Here is a 14,268-nt window from a genome sequence, read left to right as displayed (position 1 = left end):
GAGCCTGGAAAACAGCCTCATATTGTTCCCAAAGGAAAATAATGGGCTAGGGGCAACTTGCAACCCCCTGTACCGACAATAATAAAAATAATAAATAAATTTTACTATTCATTAAAAATAAATATCTACATATGTGAGTAAAATAACTACATCTTCTGCATGCTTGCCTTTTTGAGGTTTTCCAAGTCATAATTATATTAGAACATCATGAGCTATAATGATATCTCAAGGTATTGAGTTTCAATGAATTCCTTTGCCAGCAATAATAGCAGTAAATAAATATTTTGACTCCTGTGCTTTGATTCGACTGATTTTCCTTTTGGCCTTCTAATAACATAACTGAGAAAGACCCTTTATGGGATGCAGGGAGAGTGTCAATTGTACATTTTCCTACAGCTCCTGTGTGTTAATACTTCCAATATTGTCTTCAGTCTCCAACTTCTTCAGAGGAGACTTTTGAAAACAATTCAATTGAGATATAGAGAGAGAGAGAGAGAGAGAGAGAGAGAGAGAGAGAGAGAATGAGATTGAGAGGATAACCTTAAACACATGGTTTGAATGTAAAATAGGCTCATATTATGGGAAGTTATATAATTTTTAGGAGTTGGAGGCTAATTGGAGAAGTGGGTCATTGTGGAGGGAGGGTGATTCTTGAGGTTTGTACACTAGCCCTGATTCTTTTTAGGTTTCTGCTTCCTGTTTGGTACTGCCATGTGGGTGTGTGAGAAGAATACCTGCCAGCTGCTTCTACTGTAGTGCCTCCCCTACCACTATGGACTGTATCCCCACTAATGCCAACCTTTCCCTCCTTAAGTTGTATCTTGCCAAGTATTTGGTCACAGTGACAAGGAAAGTAAGTCATACTTACACTTAGTGTCAATAAGGTAAATATGTAAAGTCACCATTGCAGATTCTCTGAATATGTGCTCCTTCCCTCTAGATAACCCATTTATTATACATGACATTGACTGCCTGATGCACAGATGGGATTGGGGTGCTCTCGTCATTTCTTACATGAAATGTTAGGTCTAATTCCTCTTTTATATTTTTAGATAAGAACTTCTATATTGCCAATAATTTTTGGTATCTCATCAATTACCTTCTACTTCATGTATTATTGGAGTCCACCATTATGTAGAAAGGAAATATTGAAACACATGCTCTTGTCAATCAAACATTGCAGGAAAAGATGATGAACTTTTGCATATGCATTATGTGCACAGTTCAGGGGTGTGCTTATGCATGTGTGTGCACGTGTACATGCATGTGCAGATCTATATTGGGTGACTTCTTCATTTTTTCTCCACCTTCATTTATGAGAAAGAATCTCTCACTGAAACTGTAGCTCTCTTATACGGCTACACTGGGTCACCAAAAAGTCCCAGTAACCTTTGTGTTCACATCCCCAACAACTTGGAATTTCACTTGTGCCCAATATTATATATATTTACTTGGATGCTGATGATCAAACTCAGGTCCTCGGGTTGAACCGCAAGTGCTCAACAGACTAAGCAATGTCCTCAGCACTAAAATGATAGGTTTTAGAGGGAATGGGAGTTCACACAACTGAATCCTTTAATTAGTGCTAATTGGAAAATATTTTGTGCTTAGTCTGGTTTCAGATTTTTTCTAGTGTTCCTTTGAGCAGTTCCTTGAGCATTTTTGTTTTAAAGTTAGTAAATATAAAAGAGTCAGTCATGAGTTGAGTAGAGTAGAATATTTCTCTAATTTTTAAGAGACTCTGTAGACAGCATGGGTTTCCTCTCATGAGCACTGATGACTAATCTACTTAAAATTTTTAAAAGAATAAATGCCTGCCTCCTCATTCCACATTTCCAGTTCAAAGCAGTTGCTGCTTTTCAGAGCACATGACATTACAGTTTTGTGCCACTTAAAGACACACTGAACCACACATGTCACAGTGTCTCGTGAATTGTAAGAGACCTAAAAAAAATGTTGCTGCTTAGCATTCCAGCTCTGGCAATACTGCAGTACAAGTGGTTACTCTAGTTTGTAGTTGTGTTGGGATAAACAAGCTTGTGTTTAGACATGAAAATACCCACCTTCACAGTGAATGGTGTAGTTGCTTACAACATTCAATCAAATGATCTATACTGGTCTGTAGAGTAGGAGAAAGAGATTGTAAATACATAACCCAGTGGGAACCACAAATATAGGACATTGAGCCCATTTGAAAGAAGTACCAGTGTGTTTAGCACTGAAATGATTTAAAAATTCCTGTGTGTAACATGAAGAGGACTGGGTCATCAGGAACCTCTTAGCATATACACTGAGCTTTCTATAGCTCTCAGTGGTAGCATTCTCCCATTAAGATAAGTACACACTAAATTAATGAGAAAGCATTTAAAGCATACCATATGCATGTATGACAGCATCAGAGTAAGATCCACTTAAATACTAATAAAAATTAGAACATTTCTGCATATCATAATAAACCAATTATTATTTTCCTATGGTGTTCATAAGTTAAACTTCTCAGTTAAAACTGACAGTAAATGGATCGGGAAAACAAGTCTAATCTTTCACTGATTATAGTTACTCTTGCTTGTAGTGACTTTGCTTTTTCTATTCGTTTTCCCACTGCATGCAAATCCATGTGCAACTTGGCAGAGGAATATACAGTGCGGAATGGGTGAAGGTAGAGAGTGGGGACTAGAAAATCCCTGTTTGGAATAGAACATTGAATACAGTTTAACATGCAATTTCCACTTGTCTAATGAGATAGATATGGAGAATTAGCACATTTTAAGTTTCCATCTTTCTGTTAGAAGGCAATGCAAATAGATACCACTGAGATGTCAAGTTCTGCATTATAAAGCACAAGAATGGCTAAGGCTTCAGTATTTTTGAGCCTCGTTAATTTGAGGAATATTTTTTTAGTTACGCGCTTTCTCTAACCTGAATTTCCTGTTGGGACTTGGGTTTGGTTTGCTCAGCAGGGGACCTACTGGCTTCAGGGCACAAAGACTTGATCGGTGACAGTCTTGGACCCTGGGACCTGTGTCTTTTCAACAAGCTGTTTATTTTTTTTTTTAATTCAGATGGTTTTTATACATCCCAAGGAACTAGCAGTCACATGGGATATGGCAGTCACACACAAAGATTTAGGGTACAAAGAAACAGGACATTTAGTCTGTTATTTGGCACCAGAAGGATTCTTAAACTTTTACTCAAGGTTATCAGTGCCCATCCAGTAATTTATTGGCCACAATGTTTTCTTTCTTAGAGCTAAAAGCATGGTAAACTTTTAGCTTTTAGCTCAGGAGTAAACCTTTAACCTGGCCTAATCTCTTAGCCAGGGATAGCTGAGCTTTTTGTTAGGATGAGGAGATGAGCTAAGGGTTGTTGACAAAGATGCTTTCCCACAGAGCAGGGACCCTGCACTTATGACCAGGCCGCTTCCTCCTGCCAGTCTGGGAGTGTTCTGCAAGACAGGGATTATCAGAGCTACTGTTTTCAGTGCCCCTCTCTTTACCAGAGAACGTAGCCTGGACTTAAGGGTTTTAGGCTCATCTCACCCTAGGGCCTGGAATCCTACACTCATCTGTAAAATATCAAGTTGGATCTGAAGCAGATGAGCTTCACCTTTCTCCATGTTTACTGTAGACAGGCATAGCTCAAGAAGAGTGAGTGCCTGTCCCACCAAGGTGGAAATGACAACTTTAAGTGGGAGAAAAGGAAAATGTACAGTGGCGTCCAATGCTGTGGTTTCTCTTTCACACTTTTAGTTTTTAAAAATTTGTACTTGGGGGCCTAGAGAGATGGCTCATGGGTTAAGAGCACTGACTGCTCTTGCAGAGGACCTCGGTTTGATTCCCAGCACCCACATGGCAGCTAACAACCATCCATAACTCCAGGTCCAGTGGATCCAATCCCTCTTCTGACCTCTGCGTGCATTGCCAAAAAAGAAACCACTAATTTAATTTTTTAAAAAAATGATTTATTTTATTTTATTATTATTTTGTGTGTGTGTGTGTGTGTGTGTGTGTGTGTGTATGTGTGTGTGTGCACATATGAGAGCAATGCCATTGGTGGGGGAAGAGGGAATCAGATCTCCTAGAGTTGCAGGGAGTTGTGAGCCAAGAACCAAACATGTCCTCTAAAGAGCAGTACAGACTTTTAATTGCTGAACCATCTCTCCAGTCAGTACAGATTATTAATTTTTTACTTTATGTGTATGAGTGTATTGCTTGCATGTGTGTAAGAGCACCCATGTCATACATTGCCTGTGGAGGTCAGAAGAGGGTGTTAGATTCCCTGTAACTGGAGTCATGGATGGTTGTTAGCCACCATGTGGGTGCTGGGAATTGAACCCTGGTCCTCTGCAAGAGTAGTCAGTGCTCTTAACCACTGAGCCATCTCTTCAGTCACTCTTTTTTTTATTGTTTTATCAAGTATTTGATCCTGTTTATTTCACAGCCATTCAAACTGTCTTTTCTTTTGCATTTTCTTTTTTAACATTTTGAAACAATGTTTTATTGGTTCTTTGAGAATTTCATACAATATATTTTGATCATATTCAGATCCTTTCCCTCTGAACCCACCCACCATCACCGTCACCTCCTTCGCCCCCTCACTTCATATCATCTCTTATTTTAAGACCTATCAGCCTAATGTTCTCCCCCAAATGCTCCATATATGGTCTATATTCCAGCAGCCAGATTGACCTACCTAGCATCACATGCTTAAAGAAAAGTTACTTTCCCTCTCCCAAATGTGTCCAGTTGCCAACAATTCCTCAGTTGGACTACAGCATCTTGCTCAACTGACACTTCCAGGCCAGATTTTTGTCTGGTTTGTGCTTGTTCAGGTCTTCTGCATGCTGTCACAAGTGCTATGGGACAGTATTTTTCTTTTTAATCACATGTTTGTGTATGTCTGTGCATGGTATGTGCATAGGAGTGCAAGTGTATGATGAAGCCTGTATTAATTTACTTACTGTTGTTGTGATAAGCACCAGGACCAAAGCAGCTTATAGAAGGAAAATTTAGTTGGGTTTACAGTTCCACAAGGATCAGAACCCATCATATCAGAGGAAGCATGGCAGGAGTCAGCTGGAACAGAAAGCTCCAATCTCACGTCTTCAAGCAGGAAGAAGAAGCTAAGAGCAAGCTAGAAGCATAGCAAGGCTCTGATCTCTTCTAACACCCAATCCCAGTGACGTACTTCCTCCAGTCAGGCCATACTTGCTAAATGTTCCATGACCCTCCCTAGACAGTGTCACTGACTGACCAATTGTTCAAATAGTTGAGCCTATGGGGAACAGTTCTTATTTCAACAACCACAAAGCCAGAAGAGGGTGTCATATTCCCTGGAGCCGAAGTTACAGGTGGTTTTCAACCACCCAAATGGGTGCTGGGAACCAAACTTGGGTCTTCTTTAAGAACTGCATGTGCTCTTAACTGCTAAGTCATCACTATAGCCTTTTACTTTTTCTTGAAAATACTATTTTCTATGAATAATGAGGTAATTTAATGTAGTCTTTTCTAATACTTTATTTATTTTTTTGCCTCACTTATTGACTTTGTCCTTCAATAAAACAATGAGTAACGATTCAAAATATGAGTAATTACTTCTTTGTTCTGAAGTGATGAAGATTACATGAACCTTCATGGAGACACATAGCTCTCTGTCTTCTTTTTTTATTCATTTATTTCTATTTACTAGTGAGTAAATGAAAACTTTTTCTAAAAGATTACATTGGTTTTCTTACAAGCACATTTTTCTTAAAAGCTTCCAGATAATATTCCATATTTATTTTTGTAGACACAACTGAATCTTTATTCTGTCTTTGTGATGGTAAGTTTCAGTTGTCAACTCTATACAGTCTAGAAGCTAATCTCAAATAGGGCTCTATAGATTAGGTTGACTTGTGGACATATCTATTTATGGGGGATTGTCTTGAGTATAAGTAAGACTGGCCTAGGGTGGGTAGCATCATTCCCAAGGCAGGGAATCCTGGATTATATACAAGTGGAAAAAGTAAGGTAAACACTAGCATACTGCATTGATTCATTGCTTTGTGGTCCTGACTGAATGCACTATGACAGGCGACTTCCAGTTGGTGCCACCTTTATTTCCCAGCAAGGATGGACTATAACCTGGACTTGTGAGCCAAATGAACCTCTTCTGTCTCAAAGTGCTGTTGTCTGGGCATTTTATCACAGTAACATTAAAGGAATCTAAGACAGCCTTGTTATTATGAGTATCACTTAAATTCTGCCTAATACAGTAATGCAATGTGAGATAACAAAAAAGGCCAAAATATGTTTGCCTTTACAAAAGATGAGCCTGTGATATTGTCACTAAGCTAATTTGATAGCACCACTGTCAACTTCAGTTTTTAAAGATGTCAGTATATCTGAAATTAATAGTTCTCTCCTCCATTATTTTTCTAATTTGAGAAGTACAAAAACAGAGATCACAGAACTGACAAAATTACATATACAATGAGAATACATCATTTGAAAATAGAGAATATTTTCCTCTGATTTGGAAAACTGCATAGCCCAAACTGAGATTTTAATTTTAATTTTTAGATTGCATCCACTTCTCACTGACTCCCTCAAACTTCTCTAGGATCTACCCCCATCCTCATCCCAACTCACCACCACCTCCTCCTCCTCCTCCTCCTCCTCCTTCTCCTCCTCTTGTAACCTACTAAGTCAAATTAGTGCTGCTCATATGGACATGGTGCACCATCAAATGTATCTTCCTCTCTCATTGACCTTCAACTATCAATAGCTCCACAGCTGGATGTGGGCTTCTTGAATTCCTACCTCCCTTAATGATTGGCTTAATCTTGTGCAGGTCTTATGTAGGCAGCCATAGGTGCTATGATTTCCTGAGAGCAACAGCCCTGTCATATCTAGAAGACAGTATTTTGCAACAATCTTCTCTGACCTCTGGCTGTTACAGTCTTCCTGCCCCTTCTTCTGTGATGTTGCCTGCGACTTGGGTGTGAGGGTGTGTGATATGAATGCCCCATTTATGCCACTCCACAGTCATTTATTCTCTGCAGTTAGATTAATTGTGAGTGTCTGTGTTAACTGCCATCAGCTACATAAAGAAGCTTTTCTGATCGGAGAGGATAGTTGCACTCTGTGGGCATAAGGATAAGTATTTAGAAGGCAGTTTGATACTATGTTTCTTAAGCAAGATACTGTTAGTAGGGCCTATGATCTCCCAGCCACAGGTTCCTGGCCAGGCTTTCAAGTTCTGATGTTTCAAGTCACTATTGTTGCTTGCTTAGGGTGGGAGAGTTCAAGTATTGGAGAGTTCTGTAGCATTGAATTTCCTGGGAGAACAGCATGCTAATGGATCCTTACTAAATAAAACATGTCTGCACCCCAGAAAAGGAATGTCTGTGACAAGTCCCCCCACCTTTTTTTTTTAGGAATGGCTACCTCATTGTGTGTGGAATTGAAAAGACTGGAATATGTTCTTCATTTTGTGCATTTTACAGCAAAACTGCCATTAGCTGACATGATTACTTTTAATGGCTTTAGCCTCTTTTTGTTGTATTTCATGTCATGTTGACACTGGAATGTCCCTATTTTTATAGAAGTCACTGTATTTAATTAATTACTAATCAAAAGAGAATTTAAGATAATTTCGCCCACTACTGTATTAAGCACTTCTGACGTTTCTAAAGAACTCATTTTACCTGTATCACAAAGGAAGTACACATGGATCTGAAATTTTGTTTCTTTTGGTGTTATCTGGGGTCCTAAAAACATACGGACATTAATCATGGTGTTGACTAATGACGAGGATTTGGAGTAAACATTAAAAGTGCACTCTTTGAACTTTTCTGTGAACTGGCTTTCTTGATAACCTCCAAGAAACTCTTTTGTCTGCTAACCTTGATAAATGTCAATGAAAACAGACCACAGAAACTATATTCTTAGGAGGCTGATAAAAACCTTTTAGCAGTAAAAAAATTGTAACTCCTGTTGACAGAGTATATAATACCTGCATTTATTGCCCTTCAGATTTCTCTCCAGAACAAAAGAAGGTTCCGATACCTATTGGAGCTAACGAGTTGTCTGAAAGATATTAAAAGCTTTGTTATTAAATTAGGTAGCTTTTGATAAACTGCTAAAAGAATATTGGCAGTTGGGATATATGTGCTCAAGTTATATTTAGAAAGGGAGTTGGGGCTGGAACGATTGCTTAGCAGTCAAGAGCACTTGCTGCTTTTGCAAAGGACCTGAGATTGATTCTCAGTACCTACACTGGGTGGCTCCCAATTACCTGTAACTCCAACTCCATGGTGTGGTTTTTCCAGCCTTCAGGGACACCAGCACTTACATGTATATATTCATATACAGGTATAGTCAAGTACCCTAATTAGAAATAAAATGGTGACAAAAAGAAAAAGAATTATAATAAATACAAAGCCGATTTTGATTCCTGAATATTTAGTTGGCTAACTAAATATCAAGCCAAATAATTTAATACTACATATCAAACTTACCATTTTATTATTATATGATGAAATCAGAAATAACAATTATCATTGTAAGTCATAGAAAAACAATATGCAAGTGATGGGTATTAACCTCTTGTCATTTTTCCTTTGTTTTTTTTTATCTCTACATGGATGCTAAGGCTCAAGGCTATAGATGATCAGTTTTGCCTCTCTGAGGCTCCTGTTCTGGACAGCTGTAATTGTCAACTTGACATACCTAGGTAGAGGGAATCTCAGTTGAGGAATGACCATGTCTGTGGGGCATTGTCTTGATTGTTGAGTGAGGGGGGAAGGCTGAGCACACTATGGGTGGTACCAGCCCTGGACAGGTAGTCTTGTGTTGTGTACAATACAGGTTGAGCACAAGGCAGAGGAGCAAACCAGTAACAGGTTGGTCTGTGCTTCCGCTCCTGCCTCCAGATTCCAGTCCTGAGTTCCTATCTTGGGTTCCTTCAGTGATAAACTGTGACCTGGGAGATATAAGAGAAAATAAACCCTTTTCTCCTCCAAGTTGGTTTTGGTCAGTGTTTTTATCACAATAATAGAAAATAACTAAGACAGCCCTCAAGGTAGGTTCCTGAAATGAGCACTGTATTTGTGAGTCTGTTAAACGCAGCCTGTAAAGAGCTGCTATCTTTGAGCTACTGACATGCCTGCTTTTTCTGCTATGTTTTTCATTTCTTTTTTAAAAAGAATTATTTTATTTTTATTTGTTTATGCATATATGCAACATGCGTGCAATTGCCCACAAAGACCAGAGAAGGGCACTGGATCCCCTGGGACTGGTGTTATAGACAGTTGTGAGCTACCCATTGGGGGTTAAGCAGCTCTTTTAACTGCTAAGTTAACTCTCCTGCCCCTTTGTTTTTCATTTCTTTATGAAACAAATTGCAGTTGTTTATTTATATGCCAATCTGTATAAGTGTACCCATTTCTTGCTGAGACTATATGATTAGGCTCCCTGATATACCTTTATGAGTTAATAATTGATAAAAGTGTAATTAGAAATTATGAGCCAAGCCCATTTCTAGAAAGTCTTACAGAACAGTTTTACAGTTTTTCTTTTATATTTCAGGTGACCACACTTGTCAACACTAGCAACAAAGGTCCATCTGGCAAAAAGAAAGGGAGGTCAAAGAAAGCCCATGTCCTTGCAGCATCTGTAGAGCAAGCCACTCAGAACTTCCTGGAAAAGGGCGAACAGATTGCTAAGGAGAGTCAAGACCTCAAAGAAGAGTTGGTGGCTGCTGTAGAGGATGTGCGAAAACAAGGTAGAGGAAGGCATGATGTTGATGTATAAACAAGTGAATACTTTGCAGAAGCAAGAGACACTCAGATGAAAAGTTTGACTCTTCCCTCTTTGTTTGCACTTCTCATTTTTAATATTTCTTGGAATTCATTACATAGAGATTTTGTTATCGTAGCACAACTCCATAAGATGCAGCTCCACGTCTGCTGTCACTTGGAACTCTTCATGTTGCTGGCCATTGATAGATGAAAACAGATTCTTATATGAAAGTCAGGCTTTAGGGTCATGGAGTTGGAAGAACTCACACTTAAAGAATCACTGAACATCCACTTTTTAAGGAGGATGGGAGAGGATAATGAACATCAACTTTTTAAGGAGGATGGGAGAGGATAATGTAAAGCCATGTAAAATGAATGTTCTGTTTAATTCTCAAATTTATTAATTCAGTCCACAGCTTTCCTCTCATGTCTAGTGAGTTAACATACTATTGAGTAGGCATTTCAATTGTTTTTATTTGCAATACAATATATAGCATAAAAATAGCATCTGAACTGTTTTTATTTACAGTTCAGTGGTGTAAAGTCTACGTATAACTTTGAAAACCAATCTCTAGACCTTTTCCAACTTGCAAAACTGAAACTGTCTATGCATTATTCAGCTACCCATGTGCCCTTTCCCAAAGCCTCTGGGAATCATTCTCATTTCTTCTTGTATCTGGTTGACAATTCTTAATATTTCATAGATGTGGGCCCATGCAATATAGCCTTTTCTGTCTGGTGTATTTCATTTGGTAGAGTGTCTTCAACATCCATGTTTGTTCTAGCGTATATCAGAATTTCATTCTTCATATGACTAAATAATAGTCATTATATGTATATATGTTCATGATTTAGCTGTTGTGAACAACATTCCTATTATGTTATAGATACATAAAAATATCTCTGTGATGATTACGTTTCATTCTCAATTTACCTATGAAAACAGTCTCAATAAGGGCTGACCTGTCTCTATATTGGCTGACCTGTAGGCTTCTCTGTGGTATGGTTGTCTTAATTAAATGAATTGATGTAGGAATTCCCTAGGCAGTGGCTCCTGAACTGCGTAAGAGTAGAGAAATGCAGCTGAGTTCAAGCAAGCAAGCGTGTTTGGATTCATTCTATCTGCACCTGACTGTGGATGTGATGTAGTTAGTTGCTTCAAAATCCTGGCACTGTACTTTCCTCATGCTAAAATTTAAGGCTAAAATAAACCCTTTCTCCCCTAAGCTGCTTTTTTATCAGAATATCTTATCATAGAACAGAAAGGAAATTAGAAGAATCTCTTTGACAAGTTCCTTTCAATCATTTTAGATATATACCCAGAAGTGATTGGTAGTGCTGGGTCATGTGGTAACATAATTTATAATTAAAAAAGAATTATTTTATATATATATATGAAAATTTTTCTTGCATGTATATAAGTGCAACACAGTCATATAAGAGTGAGTTAGATCCCCTGGAACTAGAGTTACATAGGGTTGTTAGCTGCCATTTGGGTGCTAGGAACCAAACCCATGTCCTCTGAAAGAGTAGCCAGTACTCACAACCACTGATCGATATCGCCAGCCCTACTTTGCAATTTTTGATGAACCTCTGTGCTGTTTTCCATAATAGCTACACCATTTTATACTTCTACTAAGTAATGCATTTGCTTTAAGGTTTTCCGCATCCTTGCCACCAGCAGTTGCTTTCATCACCTTCTTTTTTTTTCTTTTTTTCTTTTACTAATAGCCATCACAATTGGTGTGAGGTGAATATTTCATTGTGGTTTTCTTATCATTTCCTTACAGAATAGTTGTGCTAAGCACGTTTTGCCACCTTGTATAGTAGTTGTATATCTTTTCTTCAGGGAAATGCCTATTCCATTCCACTGTGAATCTCTTATCCAAATTGTTATTATCTGCTGTGGTTAGTTTCAGGAGTTCTTTTTATATTCTAGACATTCACAGCTTTTCAGACACTGATTTTCAATTTATCCACTGTCGATAAATAGGCTGCCTTTGCACTCTGTTGTGTTCTTGGATGGACATAGGTTTTTGATTTTGATGTAGTCCTATATACCATCTATATCTGGAAGTTCTAAGAACCATGAGATCAGAAGAGATACCTCCTCCTTGGCTTGGTTCATGTTCTGCATTTCTTATTTCCGTAGATACAGCACACATCTAGCCATAGCAGAAATCTTACTGTTATGCTTACTTCTGTTTCCTTCTGAATACAATCTGTTATAAAGCACCATAGACTGTGACTCCTACATACGTATTTCATGAGTTTCTTCTTGCCTCAGGCATCTCAAGTCACCAGCTTTCCTGTCCGGGGACTTTTACATGTGCAGTCTCTTTCATGCCCTTGAGGCTGACTCACTTTGCACATACCAACACAGAGAACACCTTCTCAAAGATGGTTTACAATCACTGCAGAGCCACCAGGAGATTCTGCTGGGTGTGCCCACCTTTTGGAGTCTTGACTCAGAAAGACATAACTTTTACCATTCTCATTTGTCTCTGTCTTTTCAATGCTCTCTAGAGCCTAGGTATCCTTTCTCTGGTACTTCGGATTTTTCGGTCTTTCTCTAAAGCCCCCTTCCTGACAGCTGGTTGATTTCTGCCAGCTTAACTCCAATGACGTTTTTTCTCTCTCTTCTGCACCTTTTTCCTGAGGGTGGCTTCAGGGATTTACAGCTTGCCACCCTGGGGTTTTCTTTTCTATGCTAATAAAACTGTCCTCACCCTTCCCTTTAAGTCAGTCCTTATATTCTTGTATTATATGACCAAGAACCCCAACTGGGGACCCTGATATCTCCAGTAAAATGTGGACACTCAAAGACCTTTTGACACTCTAGTACAGACAGTTGTAGCTGCCATGTGGGTGCTGGGAATTGAACCCGGGTCCTCTGCAAGAGCAGTCAGTACTCTTAATCGCTGAGCCATCTCTCCAGCCCCGACACTCTAGTCTTTTATTTTAACTTTTAAAAAATTTATTGAGAATTTCATACATGTTTATGAGGTGTTTTGATTAAATCCATGTGCACTCCCTCCCCTCCAATACCTCCCATATCTCCCTATCACTTTTTGATGACAATTTCATGTACTTTTTCTCTCTCTCTTTCTTTCTCTCTCTCTCTTTCTTCCTCTCTCTTTCTTTCTCTCTCTCTTTCTTTCTCTCTCCCTTCCTTCCTTCCTTCCTTCCTTCCTTCCTTCCTTCCTTCCTTCCTTCCTTCCTCTCTTTCTTTCTTTCTTTCTTTCTTTCTTTCTTTCTTTCTTTCTTTTCTTTCTTTTGGGGCTTTTTGCTACTCTAACATTCCTCCCTCTGAAAAGGTAACCATAAAATCTTCTAGGGTTAGAGAACAGCTCCCAAATACTTTTCACATTTTTGGCCTTTGGAACAGAGTATGTTGCCAAGAAGCCTAAGGACATTTGACTTTTAGCCAAGAAACTGGTTACTTCTCTTTGGGGTCTTTTTACCCTAATTACCTAACCAATTCCTACCTCCTACTTATCACACCATCCTCTGAAGAGGTTACCCAAATTGCCTATAAGGAATCAGGATACAGACCACTCTGGCTTCTTCCATGCTGAACAGGGATGCAGGATGAGGCAATTGGTGTACTCCTTCAGTGGGTCTAGCTAAAAGACTCCCAAATTGCATAACTCTTATATGTAGGGAGAAAAGAAAGTCCTTGGTTGGTGAATATAGCATATGAAGAAGAAGTATAGGCAAGAGTAGTTAACATTACAAGTTCTCGACAGAGAATCAGAAAAAAGTCAGAACAGGGCAAATGTAAAATGTTCCTACCAAAGTCCATTGGGATTTCTTGAAGAGAGCTTCCAAAAGCATCCCTCTACTGGGTTGCTCCTTGTTTTCCTTCTGTCTACCAAGGCTGGGCTCAGTTGTGATGGACTCAGGATTTGTTTTCAGGCACTTTGATAGCTGTTGGAGTGGTTAAAATCAGGGTCAGTTCCTTCTCAAAGGCTCCTAGATAGGGGGAGAAAACAAATTTATCCATCATTTTAGAACAATGGCTGGTTGTCTCCCTTAGCTACAGGTGGGCACTACAGTATTGGAGACCAGATTTGAAGTCTTACATCTGAGAAGCACTTTCTAATTAGGAACAAATTCATCAATGAGAAATAATTGTCTAAATAACATTTTATATGGACTTAAGCCTAATGTCTGGGAAATGTAATCCCCTGAACTTTTTACCTGTCGTTTTTCAAATGGTAACTAAACTTTTAGGAGATGACTTTCTATCTGGCCACAATATAAATTAATGGGGGCATAGACCTCTCAAGTTTTTGTTGTTGTTGTTGTTGACTATTGATTTGTACTGCTTAGCACTTAATATGTTTCATTAAATGCTTGTTGAATGAGTGGGTGAATGAAGGAATAAAGTCTGTTTCTAGTCATCATGAAAGTCTATCATCTTTTGCAGCTCATGGCTGAATGTTTAGTATCATGTATTACTATCCTTCCTCCCTTCCTTCCTC

The 14,268-nt window shown here is 38.8% G+C and overlaps 1 protein-coding gene across 2 annotated transcripts in view; it reads left to right on the top strand.

The window, feature by feature from the left end:
- The window catches only part of Ctnna2 (catenin alpha 2), a 1,380,618-nt gene that overhangs the window by 284,542 nt on the left and 1,081,808 nt on the right, over positions 1 to 14,268 (top strand). For both annotated transcript variants that reach the window (XM_008852324.1, XM_008852323.1), the window contains exon 3: positions 9,570 to 9,765. In XM_008852324.1, coding sequence (XP_008850546.1) covers positions 9,570 to 9,765 — 196 coding nt within the window. The remainder of the gene's footprint in view (positions 1 to 9,569; positions 9,766 to 14,268) is intronic.

Source organism: Nannospalax galili, unplaced genomic scaffold (assembly GCF_000622305.1).
Source record: "Nannospalax galili isolate Female #2095 unplaced genomic scaffold, S.galili_v1.0 scaffold726, whole genome shotgun sequence".
In the NCBI taxonomy this organism is placed as follows: Eukaryota; Metazoa; Chordata; class Mammalia; order Rodentia; family Spalacidae; genus Nannospalax; species Nannospalax galili.
This window is presented reverse-complemented; position numbering and strand designations above follow the sequence as displayed.